Consider the following 14,195-nt stretch of genomic DNA (forward strand, 5'->3'; position numbering starts at 1 on the left):
CCGGAAAATGTAGAGGCTGTTATGGCGACGACATTAGAGAGCCGTGCGAAATTGCCCAGACTTGAAAGTAAAAAAGACTTCAAACAATAATTTTTTTTAGTTTCTTTTCTATAACTCACTTAAATTAATTTTTTCATTTACATATGTTCTGACTAAATAAATTTCTTAAGAGAAAAAATAGATATTATTATAAATAAATAATAAATATTATTATAAATAAATAAATAAAAATAAAGAAAAAACATAGCCATTTAGCTGATTTTTTCATGTAAAGGCCAAAAATGGTGATTTTTTGAAATGATTGTATGGGGAACCCCCCATGGGAGTTCCAGGGGGTGTGCCACTGGCATGGGTGGATCGGGCCTCCAAAGTTAGTGGGGGTCGGTCATACATTTGGACTCGATTGGAGCACTCTAAATGGGTCAAAGTGGGATTTTTCAAAATTTGCCCCTACCCAAAAGTTCGACCCAAATTGGGGGACATCAGAAGTCGTTTTAGAGGTATGGTTCCTTCGGCAAAGTTTCTTATTTTGATCCCTAGAATACGATTTTCACAGAGAAATGAGCGATTTTTAAATCGACCCGCCCTAATATATATATATCTGAAATAGCAAGAAGTGCATAGTATAAACCGAGGGTAATAGCGATAATGAAATGTGAAATAAAGTGGCAATACCAGCGATTTGAGGTTATAAAAATTTTGGCAGGCGCAAATTTTTTTTACTCTGTTTTATTAACAAAATATATAAAATACCAGTAAATAAATGATATTGGCCCTTAGTCATAGTCAAAATAAAGTCGACTTTTTAGTTAGTTGCAGCTTTTTTGACAGATATCCCATTGAAAATTATGTCAAAAAGCTGCAACTAACTTTAAAGTCGACTTTATTTTGACTATGACTACGGGCCATTGTTTGTATAAAACAATAACCGGAGACGTTTTGCTAGTGGTAAACAATTGGAAATAGGCTGTTTGTTAAAGGGGCGGTGGGCGAAAGGTAAGTGGGCGTGGCACCTCTAACCCACCTTTTTGGAGAGGGAATGAACCGCCATTGACAAAAATGCAACCCCCGACCACCTAGGTCCCCTATGGTTCCCTAGGGACCCCTTAGAAAAATTGCAAAAAATCACAATTTTCATTTGGGTTTATTCGCTTGAAAAACGTTAAATATTTATTTGCACAATACATTTTTATATACACATTTTTATATACAAGACATTTTTATAAAACACCCAGTAACCAAAATAGACATCACTGTGGCGGCAGCCCCAGGTTTACCACACAGAAAGGGAATTCTAGTTACCTCATCGTTTCCCAAGGTTACATCACTGGGGCGATAGCCCCAGTTAGGTCACACAGAAAAGAAAATTCTACGTAGTAAGGGTTAAATCCCTAAGCGCGGCCGAAGGACGCAAGTAAAAATTGCGATTTTTGGCCATTTTCTAAGGGGTCCGTAGGGAACCATAGGGGCCTAGGTGGTCGGGGGTTGCATTTTTGTCAATGGCGGTTCATGCCCTCCGCAAAAAGGTCGGTTGGAGGTGCCACGCCCAGTCCCCCTTCGCCCACCGCACCTTTAACGAACGGCCATAATGGAAAGTTTCCCCAAGAGCTAAATTGAACAAAAGTTTTTCGTTAACAACTTTTAAATTGTTAATAGTATTAACCTTCCGCCCACAGATTGTTAATACGGGGCCGAAACCCGTCGGTTGGTACCCCTCCAGACATTTCCAAACCTATTTTAGCAGTTGTACCCTATACAAGAGAATTACCATTTTTTGTTTTTCGTCGCTTGCCCTTTGTCGCTTTCTTCGCTTTTCGCTTTACCATGTTCTGCCATATTGAAATATAAAGGTTTGTTTTTGTCGCAATTATCTCTTCGTCGCAACACTATGTCTCTGCCTTAGGCACCTTCGATTTCTTATGAACACGCCCATTGAGCGATGTATCGATGTTTTTGGAGACTTAACACCGATGTTAAAATATCGATGTTTATGAAATATCGATGTTGAAATTGCATTCCTATTATTAATGAATCTGTCGGTTTTTATAACTTCTGTCGCCATCCTTTATTCTTAAATTAATAGAAAATGCACGGCAGACTTAAAGTTCGAACCACCGAGGAGGAACGTGAACGCAAGAAAAAGGAGCAAGCTTTGAAGGTTAAAGCCTATAATTCCACGATGTCCAAAATACAAGATAAACGGCGGCGAAAAGAATTGGATGACGAAATGTTGCAACTAACTTCACAAATCTTACTAAGAAATCCCGATGTCACGACATTGTGGAACATTAGACGTGAATGCGTCGAAAAGAAGACGAATTTAGATCAGAAAAACGGGGTTTATGATGCGGAATTAAACTTCAGCGAGCAGTGCTTGTTAGTAAATCCCAAATCCTACAACGGTTGGCACCATCGGTGCTGGATTTTGGAACATAGTCCAAACGCCAATTGGGAACGTGAAGTACAACTTTGCAGCAAATATTTGAAAATGGACGAACGAAACTTTCACACATGGGACTATCGGCGCTATGTAGCGGTAAGAGCACAGGTTTCTAGACAGAATGAACTTGATTTTTGCACGGAAAAAATTAAAGCCAATTTTTCAAACTACTCGTCGTGGCATCACCGCAGTTTATTGTTGCCTATTTTATATCCTTATAAAGGTGATACTCCTAAACAAGCCATGAGCGAGTCAAAACTGAGAGAAGAGCTAGAGATGGTTCTTACGGCCGCTTTTACGGATCCAAAAGATAGCAGTGCGTGGTTTTACCAACGGTGGTTACTGGGCTACTCCAGACAAGAGCTAGATGTATGTGCATTCCGACACGACAATAACCATGCAGTTATTGCATTCACTAATCCTATAATCCTAGGTAATGCAAATATAGCGTTAACGGATTCAAACAATAGTATACATATAAAACTTAAAAATTGGAAGCCTTTAAACGGCACTGAGGCAGACACCACTTGGGTGTATTCTCAATCTAATAAAGCAACTCATCTCGTACCAGATATCAATGACACTATTCTGAATATAAAAATTCCCGATATAGAAGAAAAACGAATTCTTTTAAAACCCTATAACAAAAGTGTATTCTACTTTAAACAACCAAATCAGTCTTTAGTATTTACAGGAAGCATTTTGAATGAATTACAATCACAATTAGAGTCTTGCCAAAGCTTATTAGAATACGAACCTGATAGCAAATGGACCTTGTTGACATCCGCGCTTCTAATGCGCGCTATTGATCCTCAACGATACCACGACAAATCTTTGCAAATTCTTGCGACACTTCAAAAAGTCGATGCGCTTCGTAAGAACTATTACCTTGACATGAGTTCCAAGTGGATTCTAGAGAAAGGTCTCTCAGACTGGGCTGACTCGCAAGATGTACCAAAAACGCTGGACTTGCGCCATGAAGAGCGACTAAATGCGCTTTTCTATCAACAGTACTTTTGTATAGTAGATAACGTTTTGCTGCCGGAAAATTTGAATCATTGTAAAGATGTAAAACTTTTTGGATTTGAATCTCTAAAATTGTAAAGTAAATTTTCTAGGTATAAATGAAGTAAAAAATCTCATCCATACAAGGTATGTACATATTTATACATTTCAGCCCTGCAAACCAAAGTTCTCGAAATCTTAACGAAATCTTTAGGAGTATCTCATTTCTGTAACGATTTTTTAAAACTAATATTCAAAGAAAGTTATATGAAGTGGTTGACACGAAATCGAAAATCGAAATTACTTTACGAAAAAAAAAAAATCTTCAAGAAATTCTTAGCAGCATAATTTTCATTGCTTCACCGATTTTCTTCCGAAATTGCGCAAGTGAATTTAAGGGTGCACAGTTTATTTCATTTTAGAAAATTCTATACAAAAATCGGATATCTTACGAATTTTTTTAAATTTCTCTACAACTCAGAATACTCTAAAAAATGGTTTGCAGGTATACTGTGTATTATAAAAATTACCGGCATATATGTATCACTAATTCGTGCAACTTCTTATTTCAGTTATTCATTGGTCGTATTTATATTGGTTCGAATTCAGTGAATAAATCAACACAAGGAAAATATAGAAACGCGAAACCTTTAATCTGCAAGCAAAATGTAAAAAAATAGTATTATTGCAGGTTTAATTGTGTGTATGTATAATAAATTAGAAAAACAAGATCAACAAAAATAAAATAAAATAAAAACAGGTTTATACAAAAATTGATTGTATTTCCCAAAACTCCAGTGGGAACGATTTATTCACACATATATAGACGATAGACGCCTGCAAGCATATCGTATAGAATGTTTCATATTACGGTTTCCACACGCCCGATAGATGTACTATTGTGAATGACAGCGGTATTTGTTTACTATTTGCTGTGAATTTAAATGAAACAGCTGTTCTTGTCTAGCTAAAATATTTTTAAAGCACACATTTTGTAATTAAAAGGCTCGAAAGTTTCCACAAGCCGATAAAAAGTTAAGAGAAAACATGTTTTCTTCAACCTCAACTGGGTTTTATATCATGGTGCAATTATTAAAGGTATTGTCTTCCCAGAGAGTTTTGCTTCACATTGAAATTCGAGCTCCCTTATTTTCATTGTGACGCATTTTATTGTTGATTCTTTTACTTAAGACTGGTTTTCACTGTCATATTTTGACGCCGAAATTTGGCGACATATTTTGACACAACTTTAACTCCTTTATCCATACCTTGACCGATGATATAGGACAAAAACACATATAGCCGACTTAGCAGCGCATTCACACGACTAAAGACCTATCCGCACCCAAATCAGTCGATAAACCGATTTTTTAATCACATTTGGCAATGTGTTTTCACTTAATTGACGACAAATGCCACTGAGTTTGACAGAGTGAAAATCAGCCTTTATAGGAGGCTTCATGATAAAAACATAGCAAAGTAGAACCGTTTTCTCAATTTGTCGGCCATGATTTTTTTTTTGAAGTTTGCCAGCATTTTAAAATCATATAAAAGTGAAAATAAAAAAATTGAAACTGTTCGAAATTGTTGTTGTTTGAGATTGAAAATGAAAATGTGTGTGTGAGTTTGTGAGTAAAATTAAAAAAATTGTTTGGAAACGTCAAGAATTTTAAGTGACTCAGCGATTCTACCTTACTATATTTTTATCAAGGCATATTCAACAAGGTAGAAGTGACAATTCAGTCGAGCTCTCATACCCNTTGTTGTTTGAGATTGAAAATGAAAATGTGTGTGTGAGTTTGTGAGTAAAATTAAAAAAATTGTTTGGAAACGTCAAGAATTTTAAGTGACTCAGCGATTCTACCTTACTATATTTTTATCAAGGCATATTCAACAAGGTAGAAGTGACAATTCAGTCGAGCTCTCATACCTGACTGTAATGTCAAAAAACGTAAATAAAGAAATTAACCCTTTGTTATGCATGTACCATATTTGATAAAATTCAATATCTATGAAATGAAAGTTTTTGTAAATATGAATATATTTAAAATCACATTAAAATCGTCTTCATTTTAGTTTTTGTATTTTCGTTTAATGTAAATGTAAATTTATAAAACCGTTTTGGCAATTTTCTTGTTTTTATTAGCCCAATGTTTTTGAGCATTTATTTTTTTATTCAAATACTTAGTTCTAGAGTATATTCGACATTTAAAAAAAAAAAAATTTTGATTCTTTCTTCTAAATTTACATCGGAACTTAACTTCAATAGTTCAGCTATTAAATTTTTGCAATGCGAAATTTCTTTTCCATTAAATTTATTAAAAATTACTTCTAGTTTCTTTATGTCCACAAGTATTTCTGTTTAGGTTTTATTATACCACCATTTGACATTTGGTCTATCCATGTATATGAGTGGGAGATTTTCTCTTCATATTCAGTAATGCTTAATTTCCGTATGAGAAATCCAGCTATGTATGAAAAATAAAAACGNTTGACAATGCTCTCATAAGAAACAGGCTATAATGTCAAACTGAAATGAATTGTTAACCCATTTCAAAATGTGTTTTTTCAAATTTGAATNTCCGTATGAGAAATCCAGCTATGTATGAAAAATAAAAACGCGACTCTTTTCACATGGCATTATGAAAAAAGGAAAAGGGATGTTAAGAACCAGAACGTCGATTTTATAACAGTAAATGGTGGTCTAAAGCGGTAAATTTATATGTATATATGTATATGTATATGCTTATATGTATATGTTAATGTACTCGTGGATCCGGACGTGCTTGTTTATGGCAGACTTACTCAGTTTGAATCTGTGCATCAACAGCTAACTTCGTCCCCACAGACACCTCAGGAACGGCCGACACTTCAGATAACTCAAGCATTGGGGACTTGTATGGTAGAGGTACTGCACCTGGGAACAAACGCGNGTTGATGTCCAAACTCAAACAGGCGACTCTTTAGAATGCACGTTGACAACAATAATATTTCTTCTTACCGAAATAATTAAAACCATGCAAGCAAGTATGGAAGAGCTTAATTTAAAACCTGCTCGAAGCAAAGTCTTTAATGGAAAACTATTTCGCATGAANATTTGTTGATGTCCAAACTCAAACAGGCGACTCTTTAGAATGCACGTTGACAACAATAATATTTCTTCTTACCGAAATAATTAAAACCATGCAAGCAAGTATGGAAGAGCTTAATTTAAAACCTGCTCGAAGCAAAGTCTTTAATGGAAAACTATTTCGCATGAAAAAATTGTTAGAGTTAAGCTCACATATAAAATTGGAAACAAATGTAAAATCCTACTTTTATAAGTGTCGAATAATGTTTAGGATACAAATNCTTGACAATTAGGAGGTTTAAAATAACGCACAAGTTTGTTGTCCTGGCTCTTGCTACACAGAGCGCAGCGCTCGTAATTCCTTCNCTATTTTATAAACAATTTGTTTTATTTTATTGACAAAATATATATATTCAGGTAATGTAAGTAAAACAAAACTTTAATCGAAATAAAAGCCTAGGGCATCAGTGCTGACATGATACATGCAAAACTAAGGGTTAATTGGTTTGTCTATACTTTTTGACATAATAGTACCTTAAAAGAGAGCCGCACTGAATTGTCAACCAAACGTTGTTTAATACACCTTGCATGGGGGGCTTTGCTTTGGGTTTTCGCTCAATTAAATTTTTAAAATTTTTCAAAAAAAAAGAAAAAAATTCTGAAATAAATTGAGCAATAAAAATTTTTGTTTTGTTTAATAAGCTAAAGNATTTTTGTATGTATGTATTTAAAATCAGTCGCACAGCTCAAAATTGAAAACTGAAATTAAAAAATTAAAATTTTGAATTGTATAGGGTTAAGAGTTAACATTACAGTCGCAGTTCGAAAGAGAGGAATGTCGAAATCACTTCTACCCTGTTATGCCTTGATTTTTATCATGGGAGGCTTTGCTTTGGGTTTTCGCTCAATTTAAGAAAAAACTTCTAAAATAAATTGAGCAATAAAAATTTTTGTTTTGTTTAATAAGCTAAATATTTGTTCGGCTTTTTCAAATTAAATAAGTTCTCTGCAAGAAGGTTTGTTTTAGAAAAATACATGGCTACATGGTATATGGTGAATAGAAATACCCNCAAACGTTGTTTAATACACCTTGCATGGGGGGCTTTGCTTTGGGTTTTCGCTCAATTAAATTTTTAAAATTTTTCAAAAAAAAAGAAAAAAATTCTGAAATAAATTGAGCAATAAAAATTTTTGTTTTGTTTAATAAGCTAAAGATTTGTTCGGCTTTTTCAAATTAAATAAGTTCTCTGCAAGAAGGTTTGTTTTAGAAAAATACATGGGTACATGGTATATGGTGAATAGAAATACCCCATTTCCCTTACAGTAAACCTTTTAGTGTGGGCAACAATGATTTTTTTTTTCGAATTAAGGCAGATCGGAATATGCGCTCTCTGAGAAGACAATACCTGTAATTATTGTACCATGGGTTCTACTCATGATACAAAAAAATAGGTAGTTCCATTTAATGACATTCGTTGTTGTTGTTAGCCATTTGACTTCTAATAAAATTGCGTTGTGTTAGTCAAGAGCCTGGACAACAAACTTGTGCGTTATTTTGAGCATTCGAACTGTCAAGTGAAGCGGCAACGGTGGGCAAATTGCTGCGATGTTTCATTAGGAGACTCTTCACGTGTGGTCGTGACTATTTGTTGCCCATCCCAGGTGCAGGATTTATCATACCGAATATGAAAAGAAAATTTCCCTTTCATATGCATACATAGATAGGCCACATTTCAAATGGTGGTCTGATAAAACCTAAACCAGTATTCCTTGTTGACATAAAAAACTGAAAGTAATTTTTAATAAATTTAATGGAAAGGAAATTTCGAATAGCAAAAATTTAATAGAAAAAAAATTATTGAAGTTAAGTTCTGATGTAAATTTAGAAGAATCAAACTTTTAATGACTAATATACTTAAGAATTAAGTATTTCAATTAAGAAATAAATGCTCAAAAACATTGGGATAGTAAAAGCAAGAAAATTGTCAAAACGGTTTTATAAATGAGTGTGTTTCATTTAGTGTGTAATTTTGTGTAAGTATGCATTCCCATATTTACATTAAACCGAAAATTCAATAAATAAAATGAAGCTGATTCTAATGAGATTTTAAATCTTCTTCTATATTAATAAAAATGTTGTGTTCGTATGTCACGGTCGTCAAAACTCGAGAACGGCTGAACCGATTTGAATCATTTTTTTTTTGTATTGTTCGGTATAATACCAGAACCTATGATACCGCAAAAAATTGGAGGTTTGCCGCCTATTTGAAAATTTTTAAACCCAATTATATTGATAAAATAAATAAATTATTACAATATGGGTATCAAATTAAAGAGGTTTAAGAAAGATAACTGGGGGAAATATTTTTGAAAATTTTAACTCAGTCAAATTGATAAAATGAATGAAATATTGCCATGTGGGTGTCAAACTAAAGAGTTTTAAGAAGGCTTACAGCCGAAAGTATGAAGAGAGTTGCCACCTGATTGTAAATTTAATTAAAGTACATCGATTAAATAAATGAAATATAGCAATATCTGTATCAAATTAAAGAGGTTTAAGAATGATAACAGCTGGAAATATTTTTGACGAGGGTAGCCACCTATTTAAAAATTTTAACTCGGTCAAATTGATAAAATAAATGAAATATTGCTATGTGGGTGTCAAGCTAAAGAGTCTTAAGAAGGCTTACAGCCGCAAATATGTTTGAGAAGGGTTGCCACCCGATTGAAAATTTAACTAAAGTACATCGATAAAATAAATGAAATATTGCAATATGGGTATCAAATTAAAGAGCTTTAAGAAATATAACTGCAGGAAATATTTTTGAGATGGGCTGCCACCTGTTTGAAAATTTTAACTCAGTTAAATTGATAAACTAAATAAAATATTGCAATTTGGGTATCAAACAAAAGAGGTTAAAGAAGGCTCACAGGCGAAAATATTTTAAGGGAGGGTTGCCACCTGTTAAAAAATTTTGTGCAATTTTATTGATAATGTAAGTGATATATTACAATATAGATATTACATTAAAGAGGTTTAAGAAATGTAACTGCTGGAAATATTTTTGAGGAGGGTTGCCACCTTGTTGAAAATTTTAACTCAGTCAAATTGGTAAAATAAATGAAATATTGCAATGTGGGTATTTAACTTTGGAGTTTTAAGAAAGCTTACAGCCGAAAATATGCTTGAGGAAGGTTGTTACCTATTTGAAAATTTACCTAAAATTAATTGATAAAATAAATGACTTATTACAATACAGGTATCAAATTAAAGATGTTTAAAAAAATGACTGCTGGAAATATTTTTGAAGGGGGTTGCAACCTATTTTAAAATTTTAACTCAGTTAAATTGATTAAATAAACGAAATAGTGCAATTTGGGTATCAAACTAAATAGTTTTAAGAAGACTTACAGTCGAAAATATGTTTGAGGAGGTTTGCCACCTGTTTGAAAATTTAACTCAATTAAATTGATAAAATAAACGAAATGTTACAATATGGGTACCAAACGAAAGGTATTTGAGAAATCTTGATTTGCAAATTTTCTAAATAGGATTATGCAATATGTAAAAGTAAACTGAAAATATTGAAATTAAATGAAGTATTACATAACTGGTTCGAAACGGAAAGTGATTGGGAAAGCTTTATCCAAATCTCGACAGTTTAAAAAAAGAGAGAATTCACAACATCTTATCGTCATACGAAGTGATCATATTATCAATGAAGAGTTGGTATACAAATTACGCTATGGAAAAAAATTAATAAAAAGCTACTGATACAAATGAAGAAATGATAAAAACCGCAACGAAAACATAAAAATATCACATGAAATGAAATAATGAAAACTTAAAATTGTTGTCACCATTCCTTTACATTATAAAACAGATAAATTTTAATCATAAACGATTTCGTTCGGTCGCCATAGCCTACTAAGTATATTGCGAGTAAAGAAATTTTGAATAACATCAGGTAATATTATTATGATTATGATTACTATTACTATTGCGAACTCCTGTTATATGCCCAAACAAACATTCCCAAATTAAAGCGAATTCAGAAAGACATTTACGATCGCAAGATGCAAGTGTTAAGATAATAAGAGCTGCAGAACTGACCCACTCAGGAACAATTTTTTACAAGGGCGTGTAATTTCTGGCGTATTCCAATGAAATCGATATCATCGGTAACAAAAACCTCGAAGTCTGTCCTGCCTTTTCTAAGTTTGATAAAGAAGCAAAGCGATTGGGTTTGGTGATCAACGAAGACAAGACGAAGTATCTCCTGTCATCAACCAAAGGGACAGAGTATTCCCGCCTTGACACCCACATCACTGTTGCCAGTTGCAATTTTGAGAAAGTAGAGAACATCGTTTACTTGGGAACCAGCATTAACACCGATAATAATGTCAGCATGGAAATCCAATGCAGAATCACTTTAGCCAACAAGTGCAACTTTGGACTGAATAGGCAATTCGGGAGTAAAGTTCTCTCTCGACGTACAAAAACCACACTCTATAAGTCACTAATCATGCCCGAGCTGACAAATGGCGAAGAAGCTTAGACAATGCCAACATTCGATGAGACGGCTCTTGAAGTATTGGAGAGAAAGATCTTAGGGAAGATTTACAGGCCTCTGCGCGTTGGCGACGGGAGTACCGCAGACGATGGAACGATGAGTTGTATGAGCTTTACAACGAAATGGAAATAGTGTAGCGAATGAAAATACGGCGGCTCTGTTGGCTTGGCCACGTCGTTCGAATGGAAAGCGACGTTCCAGTTCTGAAAGTATTAAACTCGCAATCCGCTGGTGGTAGCAGAAGAAGAGGGAGAGACCAAGTGGAGAAGGACTTGGATTCACGTGGTATTTCCTATTGTCGTCAGTTGGCACAGAGATAAACGACTGGCGTTCTCTGTCGATCTCGGCCAAAATGGCTTAGGCGTTTACAGCGGCAAATAAGAGGAAGAATATGCAAATGATAATTGACGGAGTTAGGGGACCTTCTTCTTGATGCGCCAGGAGGAACTAGGAAAACATGTCTTATCAGATTGATTATGGCAACGGTTCGTACAAACAATTACATAACCTTAGCTATCATATCATGAACATATAACTCATCGAAACTCATACTTGCAATATTTCCAGAACATCCGGTATGGAAAAAGTAGTACAAAAATTTAAACTAACTATTTGGGATCAGTGCACGATGGCACATAAAAAGTTGCTTGAGGCTCTTGATCGATTGTCGTGGGATTTGCATGGAAACGTTCAACCATTCGGGAATGTATTGATATTTCCCTCAGGAAATTTTACGCAAACATTGTCTTTAATTTCTTGCTTAACACTAGATAAATGCTTGCCTGAAATAGTCAACATTGTAGCAAGACAAACATATATACACTGCAGCCGAGGTATTCTCGCGACAAGTACTGGACATTGGGAACGGATTGCTGCCAGCCAACGAGAGATTAAGACAAATTTTATTGCCTGATAATTTTTGTAACTTAGGAACATCGAAAGGAGAACTGATCGAAAGAATGTTTCTTAATTACGAAAATTATAGGCTCAGTGAACGAGCTTCTTGCTGCGAAGAATAAGGATGTCTATTAACTAAATAACACTGGTATTGACAACAGTCGTTGCTTGAGCTGGTCTGCTCTTTTTCCAGACTGCCAGGCCACTTGCTCACTTTGGTGAATACCACTAATGATATTTACTCCAGCATTCAAAGTGAGGAAATAACTGTTTAGCTGAGGGAGAGCGGGAGACCAGGTTTAGAGTTGTGGTCGAGTTAGAGTAGTTGAGGAGGTAGGGATTACCTTTGCGAGTGTTTATGTATCGAGCTCAATGAGCCCGTATGGTTTTTAGGTGCACATCAAGTCAGCCACGCACTTCATATGCCTGATATGCTAGAGAGAAAGAGAGAGAGAGAGAAATATCCGGGCAGGCTGATGAAGCGGTAGCGCAAGATGTGACCCTTTCACCGTGTATTCATTACGGGACTCCTTTAGAGGAGTCATGCACTAGCTGCCGTAGGTGTTTAAAGCACCGTGTGATAGCCAGGCTGGGTTAGCGTTGACCATAGCTGAAAATGCCAGCAACTTATCACTTCACTAAGTTCAGCGAAGAGATATTTGAGAATTGCATAAAAAATGTATACCCAATTAAGAACGAGCGAATTACTTTTAAAAACAAGTGCGTGTGTGTGTTCGCTGCACTTAATTTATGCGGAAAATGCAATATAAATGCGCCTGTGTGTTCGCTGTTCTTTGTTTATGCGGGAAATGCATAAGTTGCTTAAACAATAACACACTGAAAATAGAATTTCGTAAAAGTGCTACGAAATACTTTCGTAGTTTTGGTTTTTGTACAATGTACGAAACTTTTGTTCATAATACGAACACATTTTTCACAACGAAACAAGATTTTACGAACCATACGTAAATATAACGAAAGGAATTTCGTAAGGCATTTTTTCAGTACAATTTACGAAATCTAACGTTTATTTTACGAAACAAATTTCTGTACGAATAATTTTGTATATTGTAGGAAGGCATTCGTAATATTTAAGTGTGGTTTTAAAATATACGAAATCTACAATTCTGCATTCGTACAATTTAGTTAATACTTTCGTATAAAGTACTAATGCAGAAACATGTTTTTTAAATTCGTACAGCATACGAATATGTTCGTACAATATACTCAATTAATATTTCATCATATTTTTTGCATCACGTGTCATTGCGGAAATCATTGTTGGCTGCTGTGAAACGTATAATATAATTTTAAACGTTTTAAATGGGGATTTGCTGGATAAAAAAACAATACAAAATTAAATATTAAAGCTGTGGATATACTATGCTTTTAAGCATACAATGTTTTTAACATCGCCTACGCTGCGCCTTGCGCTGGAATGTGTGACTTGATAAATACGCAATTTCATCAGTTACCTATCAACGGCAAGCCTAGGCCAGGAGCACTACTTAATATAATTAAAAGTAAGTACATGTATGAATTTTCACTGAAACTTGCTTTTCAAATGCCTTATAATTTTCCTTTAATTTATAGTCGTCAAGGAAACAAACATCGATCGTCAAGTTCCTCTACATAAAAATATTATAATATTTAAGAAAGTAAACCAAGTATTTTTTATATTCATTCATATTTTATATCTTCTTATACTTAGTTTTGTTGAGTTTAACACTTTGCATCAATATACTTTACTGAATGAAGCCCAAGCAATAAAAAAATATGTAGTATAGAACCTATTCGTATGCATATAAATAAAAGACTTAAGTTTTATTATAGGTAAAATAACCTTTTTTATAAATTCTAAACTACAGTGTAGTATATATGAAAAACATGACTAAAATTATAGCACAACACTTTCATTAAATTTTAATCAATAATGTTAAGCGTTTTTGCAAAACGTTTTGTTTAACAAAAACGCCTAAAATTAACGATAAAAAAAATAAATGTGTTGTGTTATAATTCGTAATATGTTTTTTACAGTGTAGAGAATGAAAGCAAAATCGAACATTCTACGAAACAAGCGCAGATTTTACGAAAGTAATTTCGTTAAAAATACGAATTATTTCTGTGCATTTTACAAAAATTTCGTAAAAAATAAAGAAATAGTACGAATTTTTTAGTAAATAGTACGAAATTCGTTAGTAAATAGTAC

At 34.1% G+C, this 14,195-nt stretch overlaps 1 protein-coding gene across 2 annotated transcripts; it reads left to right on the forward strand.

The window, feature by feature from the left end:
- Nucleotides 1–2,009: 2,009 nt before the first annotated feature.
- Nucleotides 2,010–4,102, forward strand: RabGGTa (Rab geranylgeranyltransferase subunit alpha). Of its 2 annotated transcripts, XM_017621400.1 has the most exons (4): nucleotides 2,010–2,873; nucleotides 3,126–3,500; nucleotides 3,559–3,592; nucleotides 4,018–4,102. In XM_017621400.1, the coding sequence occupies exons 1-4, from the start codon at nucleotides 2,087–2,089 to the stop codon at nucleotides 4,055–4,057; spliced, it is 1,236 nt and encodes a 411-aa protein (XP_017476889.1). In that variant the 5' UTR covers nucleotides 2,010–2,086; the 3' UTR covers nucleotides 4,058–4,102. The 2 variants fall into 2 exon arrangements, with proteins under 2 accessions (XP_017476889.1, XP_017476888.1); XM_017621399.1 differs by having other exon boundaries at nucleotides 2,010–3,500.
- The last annotated feature ends 10,093 nt before the right edge of the window (nucleotides 4,103–14,195 follow it).

The sequence above is a fragment of the Rhagoletis zephyria genome, unplaced genomic scaffold (assembly GCF_001687245.7).
Source record: "Rhagoletis zephyria isolate East Lansing unplaced genomic scaffold, Rhagoletis_zephyria_1.1 Rzeph_scaffold_02444, whole genome shotgun sequence".
Lineage (NCBI taxonomy): Eukaryota > Metazoa > Arthropoda > Insecta > Diptera > Tephritidae > Rhagoletis > Rhagoletis zephyria.